Source organism: Parambassis ranga, chromosome 19, assembly GCF_900634625.1.
Source record: "Parambassis ranga chromosome 19, fParRan2.1, whole genome shotgun sequence".
Classification (NCBI taxonomy): domain Eukaryota; kingdom Metazoa; phylum Chordata; class Actinopteri; family Ambassidae; genus Parambassis; species Parambassis ranga.
In genome coordinates, this window is record NC_041039.1 from 24,228,614 (window position 1) to 24,256,531 (window position 27,918).

Genomic DNA, 27,918 nt, shown 5'->3' on the forward strand with positions numbered 1-27,918 from the left:
TGTCTGTGTGTGTCTGTGTGTTTCAGTGTGTCTGTGTGTTTCAGTGTGTGTGTCAGTGTGTGTCTGTGTGTGTCACTGTGTGTCCGTGTGATTCAGTGTGTGTCTGTGTGTATCAATGTGTGTCTGTGTGTTTCAGTGTGTGTCTGTGTGTGTCTGTGTGTATCAATGTGTGTCTGTGTGTGTCACTGTGTGTCCGTGTGATTCAGTGTGTGTCTGTGTGTCACTGTGTGTCCGTGTGATTCAGTGTGTGTTTCAGTGTGTGTCTGTGTGTATCAATGTGTGTCTGTGTGTGTCACTGTGTGTCCGTGTGATTCAGTGTGTGTGTCAGTGTGTGTCTGTGTGTGTCACTGTGTGTCCGTGTGATTCAGTGTGTGTCAGTGTGTGTCTGTGTGTGTCACTGTGTGTCAGTGTGTTTCAGTGTGTGTCTGTGTGTATCAATGTGTGTCTGTGTATGTCAGTGTGTCTGTGTGTTTCAGTGTGTGTGTCAGTGTGTGTCTGTGTGTGTCACTGTGTGTCCGTGTGATTCAGTGTGTGTGTCAGTGTGTGTCTGTGTGATTCAGTGTGTGTCAGTGTGTGTCTGTGTGTATCAATGTGTGTCTGTGTGTGTCACTGTGTGTCCGTGTGATTCAGTGTGTGTGTCAGTGTGTGTCTGTGTGTATCAATGTGTGTCTGTGTGTGTCACTGTGTGTCAGTGTGTTTCAGTGTGTGTCAATGTGTGTCTGTGTGTTTCAGTGTGTGTCTGTGTGTGTCTGTGTGTCAGTGTGTGTCAGTGTGTGTCTGTGTGTGTCTGTGTGTTTCAGTGTGTGTCTGTGTGTATCAATGTGTGTCTGTGTGTGTCACTGTGTTTCAGTGTGTGTCACTGTGTGTCCGTGTGATTCAGTGTGTGTCTGTGTATGTCAGTGTGTCTGTGTGTTTCAGTGTGTGTGTCTGTGTGTGTCTGTGTGTATCAGTGTGTCAGTGTGTGTCACTGTGTGTCCGTGTGATTCAGTGTGTGTCTGTGTGTATCAATGTGTGTCTGTGTGTGTCACTGTGTCAGTGTGTTTCAGTGTGTGTCAATGTGTGTCTGTGTGTTTCAGTGTGTGTCTGTGTGTTTCAGTGTGTGTCTGTGTGTTTCAGTGTGTCTGTGTGTATCAATGTGTGTCTGTGTATGTCAGTGTGTCTGTGTGTTTCAGTGTGTGTGTCTGTGTGTGTCACTGTGTGTCCGTGTGATTCAGTGTGTGTGTCAGTGTGTGTCTGTGTGTATCAATGTGTGTCTGTGTGTTTCAGTGTGTGTCTGTGTGTGTCTGTGTGTATCAATGTGTGTCTGTGTGTGTCACTGTGTGTCCGTGTGATTCAGTGTGTGTGTCAGTGTGTGTCTGTGTGTGTCACTGTGTGTCCGTGTGATTCAGTGTGTGTTTCAGTGTGTGTCTGTGTGTATCAATGTGTGTCTGTGTGTGTCAGTGTGATTCAGTGTGTGTCAGTGTGTGTCTGTGTGTATCAATGTGTGTCTGTGTGTGTCACTGTGTGTCAGTGTGTTTCAGTGTGTGTCTGTGTGTTTCAGTGTGTGTCTGTGTGTCAGTGTGTTTCAGTGTGTGTCAATGTGTGTCTGTGTGTTTCAGTGTGTGTCTGTGTGTATCAATGTGTGTCTGTGTGTGTCACTGTGTGTCAGTGTGTTTCAGTGTGTCTGTGTGTTTCAGTGTGTCTGTGTGTTTCAGTGTGTGTGTTTGTGTGTGTCTGTGTGTATCAGTGTGTGTCAGTGTGTGTCACTGTGTGTCCGTGTGATTCAGTGTGTGTCAGTGTGTGTCTGTGTGTATCAATGTGTGTCTGTGTGTGTCACTGTGTCAGTGTGTTTCAGTGTGTGTCAATGTGTGTCTGTGTGTGTCACTGTGTCAGTGTGTTTCAGTGTGTGTCAATGTGTGTCTGTGTGTTTCAGTGTGTGTCTGTGTGTTTCAGTGTGTGTCTGTGTGTGTCTGTGTGTTTCAGTGTGTCTGTGTGTATCAATGTGTGTCTGTGTATGTCAGTGTGTCTGTGTGTTTCAGTGTGTGTGTCAGTGTGTGTCTGTGTGTGTCACTGTGTGTCCGTGTGATTCAGTGTGTGTCTGTGTGTATCAATGTGTGTCTGTGTGTTTCAGTGTGTGTCTGTGTGTGTCTGTGTGTATCAATGTGTGTCTGTGTGTGTCACTGTGTGTCCGTGTGATTCAGTGTGTGTGTCAGTGTGTGTCTGTGTGTCACTGTGTGTCCGTGTGATTCAGTGTGTGTTTCAGTGTGTGTCTGTGTGTATCAATGTGTGTCTGTGTGTGTCACTGTGTGTCCGTGTGATTCAGTGTGTGTGTCAGTGTGTGTCTGTGTGTGTCACTGTGTGTCCGTGTGATTCAGTGTGTGTCAGTGTGTGTCTGTGTGTGTCACTGTGTGTCAGTGTGTTTCAGTGTGTGTCTGTGTGTATCAATGTGTGTCTGTGTATGTCAGTGTGTCTGTGTGTTTCAGTGTGTGTGTCAGTGTGTGTCTGTGTGTGTCACTGTGTGTCCGTGTGATTCAGTGTGTGTGTCAGTGTGTGTCTGTGTGATTCAGTGTGTGTCAGTGTGTGTCTGTGTGTATCAATGTGTGTCTGTGTGTGTCACTGTGTGTCCGTGTGATTCAGTGTGTGTGTCAGTGTGTGTCTGTGTGTATCAATGTGTGTCTGTGTGTGTCACTGTGTGTCAGTGTGTTTCAGTGTGTGTCAATGTGTGTCTGTGTGTTTCAGTGTGTGTCTGTGTGTGTCTGTGTGTCAGTGTGTGTCAATGTGTGTCTGTGTGTTTCAGTGTGTGTCTGTGTGTGTCTGTGTGTTTCAGTGTGTGTCTGTGTGTATCAATGTGTGTCTGTGTGTGTCACTGTGTTTCAGTGTGTGTCACTGTGTGTCCGTGTGATTCAGTGTGTGTCTGTGTATGTCAGTGTGTCTGTGTGTTTCAGTGTGTGTGTCTGTGTGTGTCTGTGTGTATCAGTGTGTCAGTGTGTGTCACTGTGTGTCCGTGTGATTCAGTGTGTGTCTGTGTGTATCAATGTGTGTCTGTGTGTGTCACTGTGTCAGTGTGTTTCAGTGTGTGTCAATGTGTGTCTGTGTGTTTCAGTGTGTGTCTGTGTGTTTCAGTGTGTGTCTGTGTGTGTCTGTGTGTTTCAGTGTGTCTGTGTGTATCAATGTGTGTCTGTGTATGTCAGTGTGTCTGTGTGTTTCAGTGTGTGTGTCTGTGTGTGTCACTGTGTGTCCGTGTGATTCAGTGTGTGTGTCAGTGTGTGTCTGTGTGTATCAATGTGTGTCTGTGTGTTTCAGTGTGTGTCTGTGTGTGTCTGTGTGTATCAATGTGTGTCTGTGTGTGTCACTGTGTGTCCGTGTGATTCAGTGTGTGTGTCAGTGTGTGTCTGTGTGTGTCACTGTGTGTCCGTGTGATTCAGTGTGTGTTTCAGTGTGTGTCTGTGTGTATCAATGTGTGTCTGTGTGTGTCACTGTGTGTCAGTGTGATTCAGTGTGTGTCAGTGTGTGTCTGTGTGTATCAATGTGTGTCTGTGTGTGTCACTGTGTGTCAGTGTGTTTCAGTGTGTGTCTGTGTGTTTCAGTGTGTGTCTGTGTGTCAGTGTGTTTCAGTGTGTGTCAATGTGTGTCTGTGTGTTTCAGTGTGTGTCTGTGTGTATCAATGTGTGTCTGTGTGTGTCACTGTGTGTCAGTGTGTTTCAGTGTGTCTGTGTGTTTCAGTGTGTCTGTGTGTTTCAGTGTGTGTCAATGTGTGTCTGTGTGTTTCAGTGTGTGTCTGTGTGTTTCAGTGTGTGTCTGTGTGTCAGTGTGTTTCAGTGTGTGTCAATGTGTGTCTGTGTGTCTGTGGGTTTCAGTGTGTGTATCAGTGTGTGTCTGTGTGTGTCTGTGTGTATCAATGTGTCTGTGTGTTTCAGTGTGTGTCTGTGTGTTTCACACTTTATTGATCCTGCAGGGGAATCAGCAGCAACAACACAACAGAACGGAACTACTCAAAATACATCAAGGAGGCTGCACACACTTCTGAGGTCCAGTTGTGTGTCAGTGGATGGAGTGTTGTTGTGTGTCAGTGAAGTGTATGCGAGGGTTAACAGCGGTCACTGCTCAGTCTCTGGAGGAAGAAGTAAACCCTCATTATGATCAGAAGCAGCCGTGAATCATGGAGGCGCTAATGAGCCGCTTTCTTCAGTTCTTCAGAGATCTGCAGGATCTGAGCTGACTTCAAAGCCTGGACAGATAGTCATCGTCCTCTTCGTCATCTCAGCTCTCAAACAAAGTTTGTCCCTGTCAGGAGGACACGTGAAGTCCTCCCCGTCACCAAGGACGTTATGTAAGACTCGGCTCCTGCTGCGAGCTGCAGTCATTTCACGCCGCGTCTCCTGAGCTGAGCCCGATCAGCAGCTTTACGTCTGGGCTAAAGCTGCTGTCGGGCTGCAGACGCCGCTAAAAGCCTCTGCTGGCTGGACGAGCTCTCACATGTAACACATCCACAAGGATAAAGAGCTGCACGCTGGGAGAGTGAGGATGACAGACTGTCAGCACACACACACACAGACACACACACAGAGACACAGACACACAGAGACACAGACACACACACACACACACAGACACACAGAGACACAGACAGACAGAGACACAGACACACACACACACACACACAGACACACAGAGACACAGAGACACAGACACACAGAGACACAGAGACACAGACACACAGAGACACAGACACACACACACACAGACACACACACAGAGACACAGAGACACAGACACACAGACACAGACACACAGAGACACAGACACACACACAGAGACACAGACACACACACAGAGACACAGACAGACAGAGACACAGACAGACACGGACACACAGAGACACACACAGAGACACAGACACACAGAGACACAGACACACAGAGACACACACAGAGACACAGACACACAGAGACACACACAGAGACACAGACACACAGAGACACAGACACACAGAGACACAGACACACAGAGACACAGACACACAGACAGACACAGAGACACACACAGAGACACAGACACACACACAGACACACACAGAAACACACACAGAGACACACACAGACACAGGGACACACAGACACAGGGACACAGACACACACAGACACACACACAGACACACACAGACACAGGCCTGCTTGATCATTTAAGACAAACATGGAGGTTTTATCCTTTGTTACTTCATCACTTTATCAAAGTGACAGATTCTGGAGTCAGTTTGTGTCTTTGTGGTGGTTGTGTGTCAGTGTGTGTCTCTTGGAGGTTCTTGTGTATCAGTTTGTGGTTGTTGTGTGTCTCTTGGATGTTGTTGTGTGTCAGTGTGTGTCTGTTGGAGGCCGGCAGTCACTGTTTTCAGTAATGGCATCTCACTGGAGTGCAGCGCAGCAATGAAAAGATATGTGTGTGTCTGTGTGTGTCTTTCTGTGTGTGTCTGTGTGTCTTTGTGCCTGTGTCTCTTTGTCTGTGTCTCTGTGTGTGTGTGTGTGTGTGTCTGTGTGTGTCTGTGTGTGTCTCTGTGTCTCTTTGTCTGTGTCTCTGTGTGTGTCTGTGTGTGTCTCTGTGTCTCTTTGTCTGTGTCTCTGTGTGTGTCTGTGTGTGTGTCTGTGTCTCTTTGTCTGTGTCTCTGTGTGTGTCTGTGTGTGTCTGTGTGTGTCTCTGTGTCTCTTTGTCTGTGTCTCTGTGTGTGTCTGTGTGTGTCTCTGTGTCTCTTTGTCTGTGTCTCTGTGTGTGTCTGTGTGTGTCTGTGTGTGTCTCTGTGTCTCTTTGTCTGTGTCTCTGTGTGTGTCTGTGTGTGTCTGCTCAGACACTGATCAGTTGTCAGATGGATCAGGTCTCGGGGGTTCTGGAGCTCGTGTGGTACATGTGCGTGTTCAGCTCGCCGTCATCTGTCCCTCTTCAGTTGAAGTCAGTGTGCCGAGCACGGCTGCCATGTTTACAGCACGTTTTATCAGGCGTGCTGTGATGAAGGTGACTGCAGAGCGGCATCATCATCCTCAGCTCCACCTGTCAGCAGGATTCAGCCTGCGTCTCAAAGCTGAGGACACAAAGAGACGCTTAGAGTTGGTCGGAGCTCGGCCGTCTCCTGACTTCTGTCTGCAGCTTAACTTTAGACAGGAAGCTGACACAACACCGGCTCAGTCTGAGCTTTCCTTTCTCTGCTAACCTCACATCAGCTTTATTCTCTCAGCAAAGCTTCGCTGACCACACGACGGCCGCATGTTTACCCACAGACAGCTGAGTCAGTCTCACTTTCAGAGATGAAAAACTATCCATGGTCATTTTCTTACATAACATTTATAATCCGTGCTAACGTCCCGTGATGCTGACCTCAGCCTGCTTCGAGCTAACGGCTAACATCAGCATCCTCACCGTGACACGACCATCAACTCGCTGACAAAATGATTTCATCATTCTGTGCTTTTACCAGAAAAATTTACCTGAAAAAACTCACAGATTTACCAGAAGAAATTTACAGAAAATTTACCAGAAAAAAACTCACAAATTTGCCTAAAAAGTCAAATTTACCAGAAGAAATTTACAGATTTACCTGAAAAAATTTGCCTGAAAAACGTCACAGATTTTCCAGTAAATGTTTTGACATTTTTGAACATATGAACACACACCCTTTATGTGTGTGTGTGTGTGTGTGTGTGTGTGTCAGATGGTTACAGTCCTCCTGCAGCTGCTCAGACACACACTCTCACTGCTGTGTGTGACCCCAGCAGCCTCGCATTGATCTGAAGCTGATCGATCAGGCTGAATCAGTTTAAAGTTTGAGTAATCGAGAGTCTGATCACTTTGAGGGATAATTATTGATACACCAGGCTGGGTTACGTCTACCTCTGACGTAGGCGTAAGAAGGTGGGCGGGGCTGGTTATCCAAAGGTCCCGCGCGCAGCGCAGCGAGCAGACAGCGCGTGAGAACACCTGGAGTAAGGTGACGGGAGCTCGCGGGCTTGACGTGAACTTTAACTCTGCCGTTTGCTCTGAAGATGCTGGCGCGAGCCGTGCTGTGCGCGGCGCTGCTGTCCGCGCTGTTCCCGGCCGGCAGGACGGAAGCCGAGAGGGACGAGAGAGAGGTGCAGGACTACCGCTACAACTCCAACAGACTGGTGAGTCTGAAACACCAGCACAGCGGAGGGACGCGTGTGATAGATTATTCTCATGATTCAGTTACTTTCACTTTTAAATAAAGTAAAAAAGTATTTTAGTAAATTCACCTGAAAATTCAAATGAATATACATCAGTCATCAGTTTGTTCATATTTGGACCTGTTCGTCTTTATATGTTATATAATATACATATAAATATATATAACACAAACCTCTGACTGTTTCCTTTCAGTGTTTTCAAATGTTTCCGTAGTTTGTTTGTAATCTCATTACATTGAATGAAGGAGTCTCAGTGTGTTTACCTGCAGTCATCTGTCACCCCCCCCCCCCCCCCACACACACACACCTTGTTCTGATGTATGACAGGCTGTGTGTGTTTATTGTTATGTATTATACATTCTACTAAACTGTGATGAAGACGTCCTGGAGAATAAACAGATACATATTAGAGCTGCTAACCTGTCTGACTGTGATGATCAGGCAGCTCTGCTTCAGCCTCCTGTGCCGTCACATCTGCTCCTGAAAGGGTTAATGTGGTCTGCTGATGGTGTCTGATCACACTCACTGACCGTCTGCTCTGCTCTCAGCTCGGCGCTCTGCATGAAGTGCTGGAGAAGCTGCAGACCAAGAGGATCAACCCCTGGGAGAAGAAGTACGGCCAGGTCCCCTCTGTGAGTCCGTCTCTCCTTAAAGATAGATGTGTGCAGTGATCATAACGTGACCTTTGACCCTTCATAAACTGCTTTCAGTCCTTTAGGTTTGAGTCTGTCCAGCTTCTTTTTGTCCATCCTGAGGACAGTTCGTCCTCCTGCAGGTTTATTATAGAGTCACTGCCTCAGCAGCAACTATTCTTCCTGGGGTGCACTATCAGAACATTAAAAACTACAACGTATACATTTAAAAGTTCCTATGCTCATCTGAATATTCACATCATGATAAGCATACACATGCATCTAGTCACATGTTTGAATCTTTAACTGTCCTGTCAGACCAGGACCCCACGCTGGACAGATCGGAGTCATTCTGGGTCAGGGCAAAGCCTGATGGAAGGGTGCCCCCTTGTGTTGTGACCTGTAAGGTGTGTATACTTTGCAGTTACAGTGTGTGTTCAATGTGTGTGTTCACAGTGCGACCTCGGGGAACACTGCGCCGTCAGGAAAGGATCTCGTATCGGGAAGATGTGCGACTGTCCCCGAGGAGCCTTCTGCAACTTCTTCCTGCTGAAGTGCTTATGAGCCAATCAGACTGCAGCACAACAGTCACATGTATAAAAACCAGTAGCTGTTAGAGTGAAATAAACCCTGTGAACCGTCTGGTCGTGTGTCCTGCATTACAAACTCACTCTAAGCACAGAACATGTCAGGAGCAGAAGACAGGTCCAGATTAAACATGGCCGCCGTCAGTGTGCACGCCATCAGATAATCAGCAGAAACAGGGATTTTGTCCCAAAAGGCTTTTATTAGGATGAAACTTTACACATGTCTACACTCCTCGAGGCTGCTTGAAGTTCATGCCCACAGTGGGCTGGGTCACCTGCAGGTTGGACAGGCTGCCGAAGTCCTGAAGACAGAGAGACAGAGTGAGAGAGCAGCAGGGCGTGACGAGTCTTCAAACATGTGGCGTGTAGGATGATGTAAGCAAACAGGAAGTGTCGACACACAGAGTCTTTCAGTGAGGCTCACACACATTTCAAATGGACCTGTGCTTAAACAGGGTGTCACCGTGAGAGCCGGCTGCTGTTCGATCATCTGTTCCGTCATGTTGGAACAAATCCTAAACACTCAGAAATAACTTCATGCTACGGTCTGTGTCAAGGTTCTCCTGCAGGCACAACTTTCTGTTCCTGCTAAACTTTCACTGGATGACAAGCACACACACGCACACACACACACACACACAGGCAGACACACACACAGAGGCAGCAGCTTCATCACTGCATCCATTAATGAGCTGGTGCCTCTTTGAACTGGAACAATAAAACAGTTCGCTGATGGAAGCTTCTGGACGTGGAACCATGTCTCAGACTGAGGACACTCAGCCTCAGGAGGATTCGGGGTCCTTCACATCCTTCCAGTGTTTCTCCAACACTGTGATATCACTAACGAGCTCCACTGTCCCTAAGGTCTCTTCAAACATTCTGCACATCATTAAACGCCTGCTTGCTTACATCCTCCAGCTCTCAGCGCTTCTCGTCCAGTTTGCTGAACATCACGTCTTTACTGCAGTTTGTGTTAAATTAACAGCTAACAGTGAGAAGAAGCTTCCTTTGTTCCATGTGTGTTAATAATATATGTTCACCATACGTCATCCTGTCGCTTTGTTCGTGTTTAAAAAGCAGATTAACCCCTGTGCAGTCAGAAGCACCGTCACTGTTCAGGGACTTACCAGCAGCTTCAGCATCTCCTTGGTGTCGGGATCAACTTCGATCAGTTCCTGGTCCAGAGCGGAAACCTGGACGAGTACAAACAGGAGTCAGAACATCACACCATCACAGCCCTCAGCACAGCCCTCACACTCACACATCTGATAAACAAACCAACGGATTTCTAATATTTCTGCAGACAGTTTTTAACAGTGCACAAAGTCACATGAAAGGTGGAACAAAGCCTCCTCACACATCTTTGAACTGAACATTAATGTCAGACACCTGAACAAACAGCCTGCTTTAAACTTTCAGACTGACACTACAGAACCCGGCCGCCTCCGTTTACATCAGGACAACACACGCTATCAGTGAGGTGGCAGCAGAGAGCCACCACCACCTCTGAAACAGGGTGAACACACAGTTCAGGCCGTTTCCCTCAGACTGACAGGCAGCACACAGGAAACATTACAGCTGCTCCTCAGGTCAGCACGATGTCACCCATTACACCTGATGAATCCTCAACTCACCACAAGAAGGACAACACCTGAAAACCTCACAGAGCAGAGTTTGATCCGAAACACCTCCGCATCAGTTAACCCCCTGAACCCCGAGCAGTTAAACCCTTGTCACAGAAAACTAAAATGAAGGGCAGAACTTCCAGACTTTCACAGACCTGGTCCTTGAATGCATCATTTATGAAAACACGGGTTTCTTCCAATCCCTTCATTCGTCTGAGTTCAAATCCTCCAACAGCTAAATGTTGGCTCTAACAGAGTATTAAAAGACCTGAAGGCCGTTTCTGTGCAGGCTGTACACATGTAAACAGAGCAACACAGATCCTCTAAGCTGGAGATAAACACAACGTGCAGAATTTAGGAGACATTTGGACACATTCAGGTACCAGCAGCATCACTCTGAGCACAGCTGCACCGAGGAGGGTTCATCAGCTCTTCAGCTGGACTTCAGGAAACGACTACAACACGGCAGACCTTCAAACAGTGAAGATCCAGACACCCTCACTACAGCAGGGCACTGAATCCGCAAACCAGGCGATGCCTTCACTGACCTCTGGTACATAGTTGTCCCTCCTTTCTCTCTCCTCCTCCTGCAGTTTGATGGAGATTCCTCTGACTGGACCCCTCTGGATCCTCTTCATCAGATGTGTCACATACCTGCAGAAGCATCGGTCACACACACAGGCATCAGACTCCGCACGTACACAGAACAGCATGAAAACACCCCTCCTCCACGTGTCTGACAGCACCAGGGTCTGACAGGAACGGACAGTCCTTCAAACACGGGAAAGGCTTGCAGGTTTATCTCCCTGTAGTTTTTAAATGACCGGGCTACGAGGACGCCACGATCACCTTTCGATACAGGTCAGCAGACACACACACCACACACACCTCCACTTTGCACAGACTCACCCGGCAATCTTGTTGCGGAGCTTCTTGCTGGGGATGATGGCGATCTCCTCACACACCCTCTTGTTGGTGTGGAAGTCATTTCCCAGCCGGGTGTAGTATTTTTCAATGATGACCCTGGCGGCCTTCTTTACCGTCTTGGTCCTGACTCGTCCCTGCAGACACCACATACACAGTCACTGTGGAGCGTCCTCACCGCTCAGCTCCTGAGCGCACTACAGCTTTGACTGCAGGTGAACACACTGACACACAATCAATGCAGTGAGCTTTTATGAGTCTAATGATACGACCCAACACACGGTCCTAACACCTGCTGTCTCCACAGGCCCGCAGATATCATCCCCAGAACCGACAGGTTAACTGGGGAAAACGCTCCCGACCTCCCGCTGCTCGGCGACTGGAGTGTTAGCTAGCTTCATAGGTGAAGCTAGCTAACACTCCGCTGTTTGGAGCAGCTCTGGGACACAGACTGTTGAATATGTGCGCCATTTAACCGCCTGTGTGCCTGCGGGCACCTCTGCGGTGTTCCTCTGACTTCACCGTGAAACTAAACCAACACAATCATGAACACAAACCGCGACTCATTCAGCCGGACGGCGGCTCCGTTAGCAGCGACTCTCTAACATAAACGGGCGAACAAAGGCTCCATTTGGGCAATCTAAGGTCAATACAGCGCGTGCCGTGTTAAGTTAACCGTCCGGTGTCCGCGGCTGAGATCAGCGGCGGACATGCACCGTTAAAACGCCGTGATTGTCTCGGATAATTCGGCTAGAAGCGTAAAAAAATACCCACCATGTTGGATCGGCCTGGTAGAAGAGGACAAGCAGACTTCCGGTGGAAGTTTAAACGCGCCCGCGGGTCGTCAGCCGCCGCAGCGACCCCTGCCGGCCGGAGGCTGCAACTGCAACAACCTCATGCGGGTGTTCCGTGGTCGACATGTTAGGTTCTAGATTATTGCAGCTCTGCTTTATTGGTTGTGTTTAAAATTCATTGTTAATCTTTTGCTTAACTCAGAGTTTCATTATCCAATCATCTGCTGTTCATTCCAATCCAATCCAATCCATCTTTATTTATAGAGCACCTTTTAAAAGACAACAGGGTCAGCCAAAGTGCTGTACACAGCCTACCAAGCATAGAATAATTGACTAAAAAAATAGAATAAAATGAAATAAAATAAATATAAGTTTGATAAAACATAGGAATATAAAACCATACAATAAAAGCACCAGTCAGGGGTAAGAACAATAAAACAAGTAAAAGTCAACAACTCAAACAGAGTTAAAAGCCAGAGTAAAAAGGTATGTTTTAAGTGATGACTTAAAAACCATAAAAGAATCCATCTGTCTAAGGTGCAAAGGCAGTTTGTTCCACAGTTTCGGACCTGCGACAGAGAAGGAACGGTCCCCCCTGCGTTTTCTCCAGGAGAGACTGGTCAGCTGACCTTAGAGAGCGAGCAGGGCAGTGGGGCTGGAGCCTGTCAGACATGTACTGAGGGGCGAGACCATGAAGGGATTTAAAAACAAATAAGAGAATTTTAAAATCAATGCGAAAAGGAATCGAGAGCCAGTGCAATGACTTTAAAATCGGAGTAATGTGCTCTCGTTTCTTAGCCCCAGTTAAAAGCCGTTCATTTGACTCACAGGACGCTTTCTGTCCCACACACTCAATAAAACAGCCAGTCAGACAGGACAGCCTTTATTATTGCAGAAACACATTCTGAGTTTACAACAGTCAGAGGAACTTCTGATGTGTGGCACCAGCTTCCCTTCAGAGGAACACCGGTTCTGTCTGTGCTGACTGCAACAAGAGCAGACAGAGGTTATTATTCATTACATTCATGTGAGCGCTAATATTCTAACTAGTCTTCTATTAAAGGGACAGATCTTAGATAATACAGTCTATGGAGCAGCTCTCCATCACACCTCTGAGCTTTAAATACATGTTTTATTCTCCTTAAAGGCTTTATTCAGTGAAAAGTGTCTGAGGGCTGAACTGTAATAAAGCAGCATGTGATGGTACTTCCTGTCTAAATGTTGTTTTCATTAACCCTGACAGTAAATAATGGATCTGTTTGAATATAAAGCAGAAACTTTACCAGCGATTGATCCATGTGTCACTGTTTGTTCAGCATCTGCCTCACCTGAGTCTGAAAGCGTCACACAAAACCCACCTGAACAGAACACACACATTAACACACACCAACACACACCAACACACACACTGTCACACACATTAACACACACCAACACACACACCGTCACACAGACAGGACGATCACCTCACAGCAGCAGCTCGTGCTCTGAAGCTGTGAAGGCTGTTTGTGTAGCTGTTTAAAGGGAACACACACTGAAGTGTAACAACGTGAGCGGCTGCTGCTTTAAAGGACATCAGAAGCTGTGAGCTCAGAGCGAAGCTGGACACAATATGTCCTCACAAACAAATCGCACATTCAGTCCACATGAGAAGACGCTGTCAGAGCAGAGGTCCCCAAATGTCTCAGATCTCACTGTGTGTGTCTGTCAGAGGACGGTGTGTGTGTATCTGTCAGAGGACGGTGTGTGTGTGTATCTGTCAGAGGACGGTGTGTGTGTGTGTGTGTCTGTCAGAGGACGGTGTGTCTGTGTCTGTCACAGGACGGTGTGTCTGTGTGTGTGTCAGAGGACAGTGTGTGTGTGTGTGTCTGTCAAAGGACTGTGTGTGTGTGTCTGTCAGAGGACGGTGTGTCTGTGTGTGTGTCAGAGGACAGTGTGTGTGTGTGTGTCTGTCAAAGGACTGTGTGTGTGTGTCTGTCAGAGGACAGTGTGTGTGTGTGTGTCTGTCAAAGGACCGTGTGTGTGTGTGTGTGTCTGTCAGAGGACGGTGTGTGTGTGTGTGTCTCTCAGAGGACAGTGTGTGTGTCTGTCAGAGGACGGTGTGTCTGTGTGTCTGTCAGAGGACGGTGTGTCTGTGTCTGTCACAGGACGGTGTGTCTGTGTGTCTGTCACAGGACGGTGTGTCTGTGTGTGTGTCAGAGGACAGTGTGTGTGTGTGTGTCTGTCAAAGGACTGTGTGTGTGTGTCTGTCAGAGGACGGTGTGTCTGTGTGTGTGTCAGAGGACAGTGTGTGTGTGTGTGTCTGTCAAAGGACTGTGTGTGTGTGTCTGTCAGAGGACGGTGTGTGTGTGTGTGTCTGTCAAAGGACCGTGTGTGTGTGTGTCTGTCAGAGGACGGTGTGTGTGTGTGTGTCTCTCAGAGGACAGTGTGTGTGTCTGTCAGAGGACGGTGTGTCTGTGTGTGTGTCAGAGGACAGTGTGTGTGTGTGTCTGTCAAAGGACTGTGTGTGTGTGTCTGTTAGAGGACGGTGTGTGTCTGTCAAAGGACTGTGTGTGTGTCTGTCAGAGGACTGTGTGTGTGTCTGTCAGAGGACTGTGTGTGTGTCTGGTTTTATTTGACCGCCTGCTGCGTCCTGACTGAAACGTTCATCCTGTGTTCCGCTGTGATTTTTTGTGCGCTTGTTTGTGTGACTTGTGATGACAAATCCCCGCCTGTGTGTTAGACAGACTCAGGAAGCCTCTAAAGTTCTTCAGAAGGAATCAGACCTGCAGCCTGCTGAGCTGCCACTTCACTCGCTTTGGGGGTCCTAATCGGAGGACACTGCTGGTCCTGGACTGGGAGGGTCTGACTGAGACCGACAGAACCACACAGGTCTACAAAGAAGACAGAACCTTTGGGGAGCGCTGCTCTGGAGCTGGACTATGGCCGCCCTCCGCTCTGTGACTCACTGCGTGAAGCATCAGAAGCAGAGGACTTGCATATAATCAGATCTGAGCTCTGTGTGTTCAGGGCAACGGCAGAGGCACCAGCACATCCACGTAGCTGACCGGGAAGAGCCCCGACCGACCGCCCAGCACGCCCTCGTACCAGTTGGCATCAACCTGGCCAGTGAGGACGATGACGTCACCTTGATTGAAGCCCAGCTCGCCTTTGTGGTTTGGGAGGAAGGAGTACAACGCCCGGCAACATGGCTGATCCAGGAGCAGCTGACTGTCAGCTGGGCCAGAGACACCAGGACAGTTGATTTCTGGGATGTCCTGTGTCATTTCTGTATGTCTGTGCCTTGTCTTACCGTAGCAGGGGATGGGGCTGCTGGGTCTGGACGGTAACACCGTGGGCGGCTCTCCTGCACAGAAACAGATGCAAACAAATCGCACACAGAACTAACATGAGAAACATTTCTGAAACATAAAGATAATAAAACCTGAAGGAGCTGCAGACGGCCGGTGGAGAAGTCTGATGCTGCTGCTGTGCTCAGTCCTGACCCGGACGTTTGTGGACCTGAACCGCCGCTCAGGCTTGTTGCTGGCAGCCGTCAGTCTGTTTCCACAGATGAAGACAGACTGATGGGTGGATTTATTTGATCAAAATGGAGTCACAAACTGTACAATGAACTGAAACACAAGGTACAGAGGAGGAAGAGGAGGAGGAGGAGGAAGAGGAGGAAGAGGAGGAGGAGGAAGAGGAGGAGGAGGAAGAGGAGGAAGAGGAGGAAGAGGAGGAAGAGGAGGAAAAGGAAGAGGAGGAAGAGGAGGAAGAGGAGGAGGAGGAAGAGGAGGAGATAAAGGAGGACGAGGAAGAGGATGAAGAGGAGGAGGAGGAGGAGGAGGAGGAGGAAGAGGAGGAGGAAGAAGACGACCACTGGGCTACTCCCTCAGAGCTCTGACCACAGTGTCAATCACCAGAATCACTGTGATGTCACAGGTGCTGAATCCAGACTCACCTGGCCTGCAGGTTGCCATGGAGACCCAGCAGGATGCGGTGGGCGTTGCGGTGAAAGTTGAGCAGCGCAGTGACCAGAGCTGCCAGATGACTGAGCTGGTCCACCTGCGGGAGCAGCACAGCCATGATGTGTGTGTGTGTGTCTGTGTGTGTTTGCGTGTGTGTTTGCGTGTGTGTATGTCTGTGTGTGTGTCTGTGTGTGTGTCAGTGTGACCTCACATCGTTCTGCAGCAGCAGGAACATGCTGCCCTCCGCCAGCTCTTTGGAGGTGATGAACTTGTCCCAGGTCTGTCGCAGCTCCTCTGCAGGGACTTTCCCTTGTCGTCTCCGCTTGTAGTCAAAGTCCAGCCGCCGGCCGTTCACCTTCTTCAGCTGGTACTGAGGAGACATGTGTTTGGTCACATCATGCGTGTGTGTCGGTCTGGACTGATCCAGTGGGACTCACTCTGATCTCTTTGAGCTCCGTGTTGTGGAGGTCCTGCAGGGGGTCGATAAAGGTGCGTTTGACATTGACATCCAGGGTGTCTCTGGCCTGGGCCACCTGCTGCAGAGCTCCACCCACACCAGCCAGAGCGCCACCTGGACAGAGGAGACAAGTCATCACAGAAGTCCCAGATCACAGCCACCAGCTTTCTGGACGGACGTCCCACCAAACTCAGAGGCCTGTCCGAGCTCCTGGCCATAGTGCAGCATGCAGTCTCCCAGCATGCCCTCTGTCTGAGGGTACCCCGACGCCCTGCCCTGCCCACGGATCCTGGACATGGTGTTGAGCATGCTCAGTTTCGCTCTGTAAGCTGCAGAGACAGAGAACAGGAGCTTTACAGGGGCTGGAGGGGAACGCTGCAGGACTGAAGGCCGATCAGTACCTGGGTTCGGCTGGAGGAACTCCGTGGTTCTGGTCAGCAGGTCCGCCAGCAGAGCGTGAATCACTGTGACACTCTGACACACACACACACACACACACACACAGCAGGGGTCAGTCTGGGCTTGGGTCAGACGGAGGTCTTCAGTGTGTGTCGAGTTCAAACCTTCTCCATCTTCAGGAAGTCTTGGTCCAGCCGGGTTCCTTCTGCTCCCATCAGCCGCTCATTCAGCAGCTGGAAGGTCAGAGGAGGAGACAGTGACCACGTCACCACAGCAACACACAGCGAAGCACACGCACACTTCAGCAGCACAAAACTCTTTGTAAACAGGAAAAACAACAACTGACACAAACTGACTGAAGGTATTGATACAGAACTGACTGATCAATGAACGTATCAGAGCTGTGACGGGACCGAACAGCGGGGTGCCCGGCTCTCACTGATTTACTGCAGCGGATTGATCGGTGTGAGCAGCAGGCCGCGTGTCGCAGTGAAACAGGACTCTCAGCCTTAAAATCAGGCCAAGTTACCCCGGCTCGGTTCGGCCCGGCCCGGTCCAGCCCGCGTACCTGGCTGGCCTTGTGGAGCTGCTTCTTCATACCGGAGACAGACATCTTCATCCGCCGGAGATCAGCGGAGCTCCTGCCGCATGCGGACAGCCTCCATCCCTCTGAGACGCTCCGTCCCCCGCAGAGTCACTGCGGCGAAACGCTTCCAGGACCGGGACCAGGACCAGGACGAGGACCACGACCCAGACCAGGACCGAGGCCTGCTGCTTTTATTCTTCTTATTATGAAATCACTCTGCAGCCTCAATAATCACTGTTCTTATGAATGATGTTTATTCTCAGTGACTCGCAGCCCATTGGTGTATGTGGCCGTGACGTCAGAGGGCGTCTCACACCTGTAGGTTACTGTAAACATGTGTCACGTGACGCTGAGTGTATTTTATGTTTCTAACTTCAGAGCAGCCGCGGCTTCAGATCGGCGGAGTGATACGTGGTGTGTTACGTCTGCTGCCGTTCCTTCGTCTTTGTCACATGACCCACAGCTCCGTGTTCGTTATTAACACACATTAGTTGTTGTGAATTGAATTCAATAGTTATTTCTCGCTTTCTGTGGTACTCCATTTCCCGTGAGCAGTTGCGGCTCGGTTTGTACGTGTCACATGACCGGTCACTGTCACATGTCAACATGGCCGCCGCGCCGTCCTGCGAGGATTTCAGCAACTTACAGCTTCTGCTGAAGGTACCGCTGCTTCCTGCTGACAGGTTCGGCCTGTCACATTGGCTCTGTTCGGTTCTGCTTTACGGCACAACAAATAAACACCGTGTTAGCGCTGTGTTAGCCAGTTAGCCTGTTAGCATGAGCGTGATTCTCGGTGAGCTAAAGATGCTCAAAATCCCGTGAAAAGCTGATTGACCTCCTGTAGGATCGAACCGTGGATCGAACCGTGGATCAGCTGCTTGTTGTTCTTGTTTGTTGTTTTGCTGTTGACTGTGTCTCTGCTTCAGGCTCCGTCTAAAGACGCTGTGAGGGACGTTTGTGTCCAGAGTCACAGAGGGACGAGCCGCCGGCTGACTGAGAGCACCGCGGCCACACTCAGCATCCCTGCAGGCCAGGCGGCGCAGGTCTGACACACACAGACACACACACACACAGACACACAGACAGACACACACACACACAGACACACACAGACAGACACAGACACACACACACACAGACACACACACACACACACACACACACACAGACAGACACACACACACACACAGACACACACAGACAGACACAGACACACACAGACACACACAGACAGACACACACACACACAGACACACACAGACAGACACAGACACACACAGACACAGACACACACACACACAGACACACAGACAGACACACACACACACAGACAGACACAGACACACACAGACACAGACAGACACACAGACACACACACACACAGACACACACAGACAGACACAGACACACACAGACAGACAGACACACACACACACAGACACACAGACAGACAGACACACAGACACACACACAGACACACACACAGACACAGGTGTCTCTCTCTTTCTCTCTCTCACACACACACACTGTTTGTATACATCTGGGACATGCTGTGACATCACAAAATGCCGGATGGAATCAAATGTGCCACGTAGGACAAGAAGAAAGCCTCAAACATCGTAATTATTAGAAGATGAGTGTGTCTTAGTGTCGATGCTTTCTTTGAACCATGTGTCCTCTCCCACAGCTGGTCCAGTCCCTACATGCTCTGTCCCATCACGTCCTCTTCCACAACCTCAGCTCACCCGAACAGATCCTCGCCATCTTCCCAGAATCCTTCCACTCCAACCTGAAGAACCTCATCACCAAGATCCTGCTGGAGAACAGGTCAGATCCACCAGAATGTCCTGCTGGTGCAGAGACAGTGTCAGGACAAAAACTCTGTGAGGTCACTGTAATGATGCGTCGCGTCTCCTTCTGCTGTTTTTCAGCCCAACATGGAGGACAGAAGCTCTCAGTGAACAGGGTGAGGACACATCCAGGATGTTTAGGACAGACTAAGAGCATGAGAAGAAAATGTCCTCACAAAGACTGCTGTCCTCTGTGTGTGTGCGCAGTCTCCCTTCCTCAGCTGAAGGACCTGGACTGGAGAGTGGACATGGTGACCAGCTCGGACTCTGTCAGCCGGATGTCGGTGCCGACCTGCCTGGTTCAGCTGAAGGTGAGTGTGAACCTGCTGAGGTCATGTGACCACTCTGTGGCAGCTGAATAATCTCACACACATTTACAGATGGAGGATCCATCAGCAGAGGGCACGGCGGTTTCCACGGTTACAGTGGAGCTCAGCAGGGAGTCTCTGGACACCATACTGGATGGACTGGGACGCATCAGAGACCAGCTCTCTGTTGTTGCTGGGAAGTAAAGGGCGACGCGTCACCGCCTCTCCCCTCTGTGCAGAGACTGAGGATCAAATATGTTGGAGGCGGAGGCTGCCGCCATCTTGACTGTTGTGGACACATAAACATGATCTGTAACTGTGCCATCCGCTCCTCGCCTGACGACAGCAACATTTCACTGGCTAATCTACAAGCTAATGCTAGCTGCTGCAGAATGAACCTCCAAACAGGAGTGTGCCTTCACCTTCATGTGCTCCTCCTACACCCCGCTGTGAATACAAGATGGCGGCTGTGGAGGGTGAGAAGTGTCCGTCATATTATGAATAAATAAAACAAAGAGCAGCAGGTCTGAGTGTTTACTGAGCTGATGAACATCATAATATGAAAATACCTTTCTGACGTCTGTGTAAACAACAACATATGAGAGGACAGCAGCTGCAGACGCCTGGAGGCTGATCCTGGTCGGGTTTCATGCCTGAGGGTCTACAGGTGGACCCGCAGCTCCTCCTCCAGACCTCCACAGGCTGACCACTGCTCCCCTTTATTCGCCCTGGCTGTCAGCACGCTGAAGATGATCACATTCACAGGGCTACTATATGTGTGGGCACTGTGACCTGCAGAAGGCCACAACGAGGCTTTAAGGTCCGGTACCACCGGTACAGGGTTACCTGACACACAAGAGGAGGACTCCGCCCTTTCCTCTGACCTGTGTACACCTACGACATCATGCATTTCATGGCATGATGTGTGTGTGTCACATAAAATACTTCTAATATCTGAGTCTGTTAATTGGACTAAATAACTCGCCTAAAGATAAAACATGTGTTTTCTGTTTTTTTTTTGATAAATAAAAACATGGCGTGTCCGTCACAGCCTTGTTTCAGCAGCAGGCAGTGCCACCCACAGGCCGCTCAGACACTCACATCAGGTCTGTGTGTTTCTTCCCTTTTTTCAGGATGAACATAACAGCTGAGGCAGGAAGTGACCTAACAGACTGAATGAAAACACACAGACACACACACAGTGGTGGGTCTGTGTGTCTCTGAGCTCAGTTATTTAACTCAGATCTGTTTATTAGAAGCACACATTCCTAAAACACATCAGCTCCACAGATCAGTCATTAGCAGACACATCAAGTCCCTCTGTTCTCTGTCTGCCAGCTTCAAAGCACGGCTGCCCAACCTAAGGCCCGTGGCCCACATCAGGCCCGCCTCCGTCTGAAAGTCTTTTTAAAAAAAAATTCTTCATAGAAAGAATGTGCCGCTGTCCCACCAGCAACGCTGAAAAGGAAGCAGTGTAAGCAGCTCTGAGCAGCCGCTAGGTGAAGGACGGAGGGAGGACGGTGATCCCGTCCATGTCCAGCTGCACCGAGTGAACGCTGAAGTCTCCCAGGCCCTGAAACACAACGTCAGCAGCACAGGATGAACATCAGTGGATCACAGCTGGTCCTGCTCTGATGGCATCCTGTCTGTGTGTGTCTGTGTGTGTGTGTGTCTCTCTCTGTGTGTCTCTGTCTGTCTGAGTGTGTCTGTGTCTGTCTGTCTGTCTGTCTCTCTCTGAGTGTGTCTGTGTCTCTGTGTGTGTGTCTGTCTGTCTGTCTGTGTCTGTTTCTCTGTCTGTGTCTGTCTCTCTGACATCACTGACCCGGAAGGTCATGGTTTTTACCGGCATGTTGTTAAGGATGCGCAGCACCGCCTCCTGTTGGTGAGGCTCCCGGGTCAGCACATAGAGGAAGCCGCCACCTCCGGCGCCTGCCAGGCTCTGACCCAGGACCAGCGGCCTGAGGGCGTCCATCATGGCCCTCACTGAGGTCGGCTCACAGCCGGGAGCCATCAGCTTCTTCTGCTGCCAGGAGCGATCCAGACACCGGCCCAGTCTGAGCAGAGAGCCTGCAGCATCAACAGTAAGCAAGCAGACGGTCAACACAGAGACCAGGGCCTGCTTGCAGCCTGCTCACAGTTTTCTCATGAATGTAACTTTTCTCCTTGGAAACAGGAAGAAACAACTACAGAGTCTGTAATCAGTTTAACCTCACTATAATGACTCTGATCAGCTGTTTGCCCAGTGCATTCTGGGAGTTGTAGTTTAGAGCACCTCCAGTCTCTCACCCTCTGAACAAGCTCGGGCACTCTCCTCTGAGTTGGACACCAGCTGCTGAGCGTTCTGGACCATCGCAGGCTGACGACTGTACCAGCTGCGGACCACATCCTGCAGAAAAACCCTCATCATCCTCATCCTCATCATGAGTCAGACACACCGCTGTGAACAGCTATGAAGGTCCAGACCTGCAGCAGGTTCCGAGCCAGCCTCGTCTTGCCGGTGTAGACGAGCAGGAGGTGCTGCTCCAAAGAAACCAAGAACTCCTCTGAAAGATGGAGCCGCTCCACCTTCACCTGCAGGGGCAGAGATGCACCTGAACGACCCACTTTAACTCCGCCCACCAGACCTCCCACCTGATCCTGCCAGCCTCCACCTGAAAAAGGGAGGAGAATAAGAATCAGGAAGGAGTAGGAAGAGGTGTAGCAGGGGGAGGTGCGGTCAGAGTGTCTGTACCAGTGGTGAGAATCTGCTCCAGGAAGAGGACGGCGTGGATCAGGGAGTCTGTGTCGTAGGTTTGACCTGTACATCTGTAGACTGCAGCCAACAGCGCCCCCGCCAGGATGCTGCTGGTACCTGCAGGGACACACGCTGGTCAGGCTCGGCTCTCCTGCTGCTGATGTGGTTTTGGTCGGTTTCTCACCCAGGCCTGATCCAGTCGGCAGCTCCGACCAGCTGTGGAGCTCCACCCCTCCGCCCCACCTCTGCATCAGCTGATGCCCCAGAGGCTGCTGGGAGGCCAGAGACACTAGGTCGCTGCACACACACACCGCCTTCAGCAGGGCTCCTGTAACACACACACACACACACCACCTTCAGCAGGGCTCCTGTAACACACACACACCGCCTTCAGCAGGGCTCCTGTAACACACACACACCGCCTTCAGCAGGGCTCCTGTAACACACACACACACACACCGCCTTCAGCAGGGTTCCTGTAACACACACACACCGCCTTCAGCAGGGCTCCTGTAACACACACACACACACACCGCCTTCAGCAGGGTTCCTGTAACACACACACACACACACCGCCTTCAGCAGGGCTCCTGTAACACACACACACACACACACACACACACACACACCGCCTTCAGCAGGGCTCCTGTAACACACACACACACACACACCGCCTTCAGCAGGGCTCCTGTAACACACACACGCCTCAGGCCTTCCGCTGCACCTCTTTAACTTTAACCTGTCTGACTGTTAGTACCAGGAGCGTGAGGCTGACAGTGGTCGTTCAGGTCATGTAGACTGTCACACACTGTCTCCGTGGCAACCGCACTGTCCCGTCCACCAGTGTGGCTGACTAGCAGGAGGCGGGGCTCTGGGATACGACGGGCCCTGGCACCAATAGGACGCTTCCCATCAACCATCACTGCGATGTTGGTCACAGAGCCGCCGTGCTCGAAGGCGATGGGCGGAGTGTCACTCCAGCCGCCTGGAACATGAATCACATTTATCCACCACACCTCCAGTCGCTATGGTAACCAACAGATCAGGACTCACCTGCAAGGTCCAGTCTAGCTGGACAGTGCACTTCCTGCCACTCACCAAGGGGTGGGACCTCTCCCTGACCAATAGAGATGAACTTCTGTGATGACATCACAGCCTGTCGAAGCAGCACCTGTCCGGCGCCCTCGTAGTGCCTCGCTGCCCTGACGAGCAGGTCCGGCCTGCAGAGGGCAGTAACAGAGGCCAGTAACAGAGGCCATCACACAGCCACCAACATGGTGGCACTGAGCGAGACGCACATGATGAAGCTCACCTGCTGAGCCAGTGCTGCCTCTGCACGGCGAGGGCCTGGATGCCGCCCAGCAGGTTACCCTCCTCCAGCAGGACATAGGCGGAGCTCCAGGCCTCATTATTTGCTGGTCCACTCCTCAGACCACCCCGCCCCTCCGCCATGCACACCAGCACATCGGCTATGCAGGAGAGACAGCGAGCGGCCACGCCTAGCTCCACCCCCTGCTCCCAGCTCCCCGCCAACACTTTTATGTCCAAACATACGACACGTCATTACTGCAATTCATCGTGTCTGAGAAATGTTTTTATTTATCTGAGGTCTCACCACCGTCCAGAGTCTCCAGCAGCACCCCCTGCTGGCCACCCAGCACCGCCGCCCTGAAGCACGGCAGCAGGCAGAGGTCCGTGCAGCTCCTCAGACTGTCCGTCACCCTCCCCTGCCCTGCCAGGAAGAGCAACTCCTCCCTCCACTGGAGCTCCACCTCCTGATGGGTGAGTGACAGCACCTCCATCAGAGACAGCCTCCACGCCTCCCTCCACCGCTGCAGGCAGCCGGGCTGCCCCAGCAGCCAGCCAACGCCTTCCTCCAGTCCCACAGCACCTCCCCTGGGGTGGAGGACCGGGAACAGACGAGCCTTCAGGAGGGAGTGCTGCTCTCCTCTGATCCACAGCTCCTCTGGTCTGAAGAGGAGAGGAGGAGAAAAGGAAAGGAGGGGTTACCTTTGGATTGGTAAAAAAATAAAAATATATGTTAAAAATGTCCTACTGTATTCCTGTCCTACTGTAGAACAGGGACCATCTCTGGTTCAGGAAGGAGGCGCTGCTGTGGTCAGAGGAGACCTGAGGAGGAGGAGGAGGAGGAGAAGGACAGACAGAAGGGTCACATGGTCCTCGTGTTTAGCTCTGTGAACTCTGTGTTTCTGGTTTACCTGCAGGTCGTCGTGTGCTCCCATCACAGTGAAGACACTCAACCGCAGCTCGCCCAGCTCGATTCGATGTCCCTGGATGATGATGTCACTGCTGAGTGCCAGCCGTCTGAGGCACGCTGATGTCGACAGCTTGAGACCCGACAGCAGGCAGCCTGACGGGATGTCCAGAGGACCCTGGAGGAATGTATGAATGTATAACTCCTCAACACAAACTCAAACATTACTCTCTCTCTCTTACTAAAATAAACGTGAAATCATTTTCTTACAAACGTCATGGACTCCTCCTGACCTGTAGGTGGCAGTGTTGCACCACTGCACCGGTTGCCACAGCAACATCTCCCTGCAGGACGCTGTTGATCACCCGAGCTCCTTTGCTCACGGCGCTCTCTCTCTGACAGGACAGGAAGCCGTTAGTGCTCACAGACATTAATCAGCTTTGGTATTCAGACGGCTGATGCGTCACCTGGATGTGAGACAGCGTGTTCCTGTCCGTCCAATCACAGGTCAGCCTGTCCACATGTTGCTTCCCAGACAGAGTCAGGTAGTCATAGCGACCACCGGGGATGTGCACTGTGAGGGTGACAGAGTTGTGATAAGCTGAGGATGACCTTTGACCTAAGAAGGTCTGGCTGATCATAGCTGCTGTATATAAACTTGAGTTACACAGTGTCCACATGGGGGCGCTGTGTCAGAGTCTCAGTGGATCAAAACACATTAAGAGATTCTGACCATCTTTGATGTCAAGTTTGGACAGTAACATGTCATCAGCTGTTGCTTAGCACGTGTCAGCTGCATCATGGCGGGTGCTCCATGGCTGCTCCTACATCTACAAAACACACAAAACTGGCTCTGACCCAGACTGAGCGGCGCTCCTCTCAGGATCCTCCACAGCTCCATCCTGCCGCTCCTCACCGCCGCCCCCTGTGGTCGCGCCTCGTTGACAAACTGATCCTGAGTCACATCTGAGCAAAGACACTTCAACACGTCCAGGAAGAGCGAGACCTAAGGAGGACAGCATGGCAACCGTCAGCAGAACCATCAGGTCAGGTTCTACGTCAACGGACCAGAGAGCTTCCACCTCAGATTTGTTCTTATAATGGGTCAATTTTTTTTTTAACACTTTCACTTTCATCATTTAGTCATTAAAGATTAAATCAAACATTTAACATTATTTAATATCTAAGATTTTCAATAGAATTAATTTATTATATCTTTTTCCTCATGTCTCCATGATTTTTAATCTTTACGTTACACACATGTTCTGAAACAAAGAATCTTCCATTCTGAGGAGTGGAAGTGTGATCAGCTGATAAGCACCTGGAGGGGCGGAGCTCCAGAGTCCAGGCCCAGGTAGGTGCAGCCGTCCAGAGGAGGAGTGACGTGAGTCTGCAGTAACTTCTCTGACACAGAGCGGCTGAAGAAGACCGGACCCGACACCTGCTGAGCGACACATCACATCAGCTCTGCCGCATTCAGACATATCAGCCATTACAGCCCGCCAATCATCAGCTGATGGCGTCCTTTGCAAACAGCTAGTCGGCTAATTTAGCATCCAGCTGTTTTCCTCTGTGTTAGCACGTAAGCTAGCATCACTGAGACAGGCACCGACAAACCATCAGAGGGAGCACTTAAGGACAACATGGAGGACGCACCAGAGGGACTTTCCCATCAGCCATCACAGCTTGTTGGATCTGCTCCTCTGTTCCTCTGTAGATGATGTCCCTGACGCCGCCCTGCAAAACATTATCAATCAGCTGATCATCAATGAATCAACCACAGCAGAGGGAAACAGACTGAGTGAAGGAGCACCTGCTGGTCGCACAGGTACACTCCATGATTGGTCGCATAGGAGATGTCACCTGGTAACGCCAAGACCCGAACACCAGAGAACCCCTCCCAGGACAGAACTGACACACACACACACACACAGAGTTTAGTGCGTTACATCACAAACCACGACCATGGACAAACACTCCTCCTGACAGACACTGACCAAAGTCAGGCGGCACGCTGAGGATCATGTCGGTGCTGCAGACCCAAACTCCAGGAGGAGAACCAGGACAGATCTGAGTCAAAGACAGGAAGCCAGACAGTGTTTAATGGATGGCAGTGAAGGGGCCCAGCATACAGCCCTGCGGTGTCCCACAATCAGGACAAGTGTCTGTACGACCATCTTTCTGATCTGGTTTGTCATAAGTCGACCTGGTTGCTGAGGCGGTCCAGCAGCAGGTCCACACAGCAGACCGGGGCCTGGACTGTCTGGTCGGGGTTCTCGTGGGGCAGCCAGCAGAACGCTCTGCTGCAGGAGCTCCAGGGAAAGTCACGGCCCTGCAGGTCATCATCATCATCATCATCATCACTGAACAACAACAAACAGAGCGCACTGAGCGGCGGTGGGCTCACCGTGTGCAGGATGAGGATGTGAGCTTCATCCAGGACGTCCGCTGTCACCACCTTCAATCACACAGAACACGTCTGAGCCCCACCGAGTGCTGTGACCCGCCAACACACCGCACAGCGTCACACACACACCGCACAGCGTCACACACACACCGCACAGCGTCACACGCACACCGCACAGTGCCACTCACAGTGTGTCCAGCTCTGCTGCTCAGGTGCTCAGCAGCCACCAGCAGAGCGTTCAGCGTCGCCCCTCCACTGCCCAGCGGCTCCTGGCGGTCCTGCACCGTCAAAACCACCGCGCCTGGGGACAGAGTGCCACGCTGCTGCCGCAACTCCAGCTCTGACACACACACACAGGCAGGCTGTTACTGGACTGTGTTTAAACTGAGACGTGTTTTTGTTTTGTGTCCACATCCGACAATAATGAGTGACCTTAAACGCACCATTTCATTCATGTAAAACTCATCAGCGGCACCCAGCGGCCGCGGGGTGTAAGTGCAGTACGGCCAAAGATCGTGAAATGAGTGGATGATCCTCACCTCTCTGAAAAGAGTACACACTGTCTTTGTGCTGGCAGGTCAGGACGACCACCGTCCACTGGTGCCCGCCGCTGTCCGCCATCTTCTGACGGCCAGCAGCTGCTCGTGATGCCCTAAAAGTCCTGAAACACCCGGAGGATGGTCACACACACACAGGCGTAGAGAGAGAAACCCAAGGAACCCTGTTAAACTGCGGTATTCAGCCCTGACGGAGGCGGCATGTTCATAAATCGGAGAATACAGACGTCACGGCTGTTTCCTGTTCTCCTGCGTGAGCTTCCGTAGCTACTCACCACGGCGTTAAATGTTAACCTTCGGACCTCTCAGAGGGGCGGGACTGTGGGTGCAGGCTGTCTGAAATCACCCCCTAACCACCTCTCATGGCCCTGTGTAGAGCCTCCGCCATTTTGTGGTGCTGTCTAAATTCTTGGTGAGGAATTACAGACCCCGTATAGGGCCATCGATGTATCCCACAATGCATCATAAAAGTAGCGTCCATCTGATGGTCACTTCAATTAGCAATACGTACCGTCATGCATTGCGGCCCAAAGAACGGGAGGTTACTGGTGATGGTCACCTGACCTGACGCTGTGATTGAAGGTTCGAGGTGGAAGCAGCAGCTTAGAGGAAAACCACGTGACCGATGACGCGCCTCGGCTTTATAACGTCAGACTTTGTTTGAATGACTGTCCAAGCCCCCAATAGTTACAGAACCACCTGACCCAGCAGTCACTAAAACATGTGT

At 50.7% G+C, this 27,918-nt stretch overlaps 5 protein-coding genes and 1 non-coding gene across 8 annotated transcripts; 2 read left to right on the forward strand and 4 right to left on the reverse strand.

Annotated features, from left to right (window-relative positions):
• Positions 1-6,705: 6,705 nt before the first annotated feature.
• cart2 (cocaine- and amphetamine-regulated transcript 2) lies at positions 6,706-8,432 on the forward strand. The gene is made up of 3 exons (XM_028431883.1): positions 6,706-7,127; positions 7,715-7,798; positions 8,255-8,432. The coding sequence occupies exons 1-3, from the start codon at positions 7,008-7,010 to the stop codon at positions 8,360-8,362; spliced, it is 312 nt and encodes a 103-aa protein (XP_028287684.1). The 5' UTR covers positions 6,706-7,007; the 3' UTR covers positions 8,363-8,432.
• A 133-nt stretch (positions 8,433-8,565) lies between these two features.
• zgc:114188 (40S ribosomal protein S17-like) lies at positions 8,566-11,785 on the reverse strand. The gene is made up of 5 exons (XM_028431882.1): positions 11,709-11,785; positions 10,920-11,071; positions 10,559-10,664; positions 9,513-9,578; positions 8,566-8,687 (listed from the first exon to the last, which is right to left on the reverse strand). Exons 1-5 carry the CDS (start codon positions 11,709-11,711, stop codon positions 8,610-8,612), a joined length of 405 nt encoding a protein of 134 aa, XP_028287683.1. The 5' UTR covers positions 11,712-11,785; the 3' UTR covers positions 8,566-8,609.
• Positions 10,744-10,873, reverse strand: LOC114452781 (small nucleolar RNA SNORA71). The gene has a single exon (XR_003672358.1). It is a non-coding gene; the product is annotated as a small nucleolar RNA SNORA71 (small nucleolar RNA).
• Positions 11,786-14,243: 2,458 nt separating the features above from the next.
• Positions 14,244-17,182, reverse strand: sh3gl3b (SH3-domain GRB2-like 3b). 3 transcript variants are annotated; one of them, XM_028431123.1, is made up of 10 exons: positions 17,103-17,158; positions 16,699-16,767; positions 16,537-16,609; positions 16,321-16,464; positions 16,116-16,249; positions 15,890-16,048; positions 15,672-15,775; positions 15,153-15,268; positions 15,021-15,074; positions 14,244-14,945 (listed from the first exon to the last, which is right to left on the reverse strand). In XM_028431123.1, exons 1-10 carry the CDS (start codon positions 17,151-17,153, stop codon positions 14,734-14,736), a joined length of 1,116 nt encoding a protein of 371 aa, XP_028286924.1. In that variant the 5' UTR covers positions 17,154-17,158; the 3' UTR covers positions 14,244-14,733. The 3 variants fall into 3 exon arrangements, with proteins under 3 accessions (XP_028286924.1, XP_028286923.1, XP_028286921.1); XM_028431122.1 differs by having other exon boundaries at positions 14,244-15,074; positions 17,135-17,182; XM_028431120.1 differs by having other exon boundaries at positions 14,244-15,074.
• Positions 17,183-17,637: 455 nt separating this feature from the next.
• On the forward strand, positions 17,638-19,801 carry commd9 (COMM domain containing 9). Its single transcript, XM_028431414.1, has 6 exons — positions 17,638-17,780; positions 18,047-18,163; positions 18,808-18,947; positions 19,052-19,086; positions 19,178-19,281; positions 19,351-19,801. The coding sequence occupies exons 1-6, from the start codon at positions 17,727-17,729 to the stop codon at positions 19,480-19,482; spliced, it is 582 nt and encodes a 193-aa protein (XP_028287215.1). The 5' UTR covers positions 17,638-17,726; the 3' UTR covers positions 19,483-19,801.
• A 910-nt stretch (positions 19,802-20,711) lies between these two features.
• On the reverse strand, positions 20,712-27,815 carry fcsk (fucose kinase). The gene is made up of 23 exons (XM_028431413.1): positions 27,174-27,815; positions 26,823-26,974; positions 26,635-26,685; positions 26,434-26,559; positions 26,225-26,297; positions 26,041-26,138; positions 25,884-25,964; positions 25,549-25,668; positions 25,086-25,233; positions 24,695-24,801; positions 24,521-24,622; positions 24,232-24,405; positions 24,069-24,142; positions 23,628-23,983; positions 23,325-23,547; positions 23,066-23,232; positions 22,770-22,997; positions 22,197-22,340; positions 22,010-22,129; positions 21,742-21,929; positions 21,565-21,664; positions 21,122-21,345; positions 20,712-20,851 (listed from the first exon to the last, which is right to left on the reverse strand). The coding sequence occupies exons 1-23, from the start codon at positions 27,253-27,255 to the stop codon at positions 20,774-20,776; spliced, it is 3,216 nt and encodes a 1,071-aa protein (XP_028287214.1). The 5' UTR covers positions 27,256-27,815; the 3' UTR covers positions 20,712-20,773.
• Between the last annotated feature and the right edge of the window lie 103 nt (positions 27,816-27,918).

Bases quoted from the DNA above. Each gene is read 5' to 3' on its own strand.
- cart2 (XM_028431883.1), top strand. From the start codon at position 7,008: ATGCTGGCGCGAGCCGTGCTGTGCGCGGCGCTGCTGTCCGCGCTGTTC. The intron at 7,128-7,714 runs GTGAGTCTGAAA...CTCTGCTCTCAG, and splicing joins GCTACAACTCCAACAGACTG to CTCGGCGCTCTGCATGAAGT. The intron at 7,799-8,254 runs GTGAGTCCGTCT...GTGTGTTCACAG, and splicing joins AGTACGGCCAGGTCCCCTCT to TGCGACCTCGGGGAACACTG.
- zgc:114188 (XM_028431882.1), bottom strand. The intron at 10,665-10,919 runs GTGAGTCTGTGC...ATGCTTCTGCAG, and splicing joins CTCCGCAACAAGATTGCCGG to GTATGTGACACATCTGATGA. The intron at 8,688-9,512 runs GTAAGTCCCTGA...CTCTGTCTTCAG, and splicing joins AGGAGATGCTGAAGCTGCTG to GACTTCGGCAGCCTGTCCAA.
- sh3gl3b (XM_028431120.1), bottom strand. From the start codon at position 17,153: ATGAAGATGTCTGTCTCCGGTATGAAGAAGCAGCTCCACAAGGCCAGC. The intron at 16,250-16,320 runs GTGGGACGTCCG...TCCTCTGTCCAG, and splicing joins CGGACAGGCCTCTGAGTTTG to GTGGCGCTCTGGCTGGTGTG. The intron at 15,075-15,152 runs GTTTTATTATCT...GTTTCTGTGCAG, and splicing joins GCCGTCTGCAGCTCCTTCAG to GAGAGCCGCCCACGGTGTTA.
- commd9 (XM_028431414.1), top strand. From the start codon at position 17,727: ATGGCCGCCGCGCCGTCCTGCGAGGATTTCAGCAACTTACAGCTTCTG. The intron at 17,781-18,046 runs GTACCGCTGCTT...TCTCTGCTTCAG, and splicing joins ACTTACAGCTTCTGCTGAAG to GCTCCGTCTAAAGACGCTGT. The intron at 19,282-19,350 runs GTGAGTGTGAAC...ACACATTTACAG, and splicing joins CCTGCCTGGTTCAGCTGAAG to ATGGAGGATCCATCAGCAGA.
- fcsk (XM_028431413.1), bottom strand. From the start codon at position 27,255: ATGGCGGACAGCGGCGGGCACCAGTGGACGGTGGTCGTCCTGACCTGC. The intron at 23,548-23,627 runs GTGAGACCTCAG...TGGACATAAAAG, and splicing joins GCTGGAGACTCTGGACGGTG to TGTTGGCGGGGAGCTGGGAG. The intron at 22,341-22,769 runs GTACTAACAGTC...TGTGTGTTACAG, and splicing joins CTGTCAGCCTCACGCTCCTG to GAGCCCTGCTGAAGGCGGTG.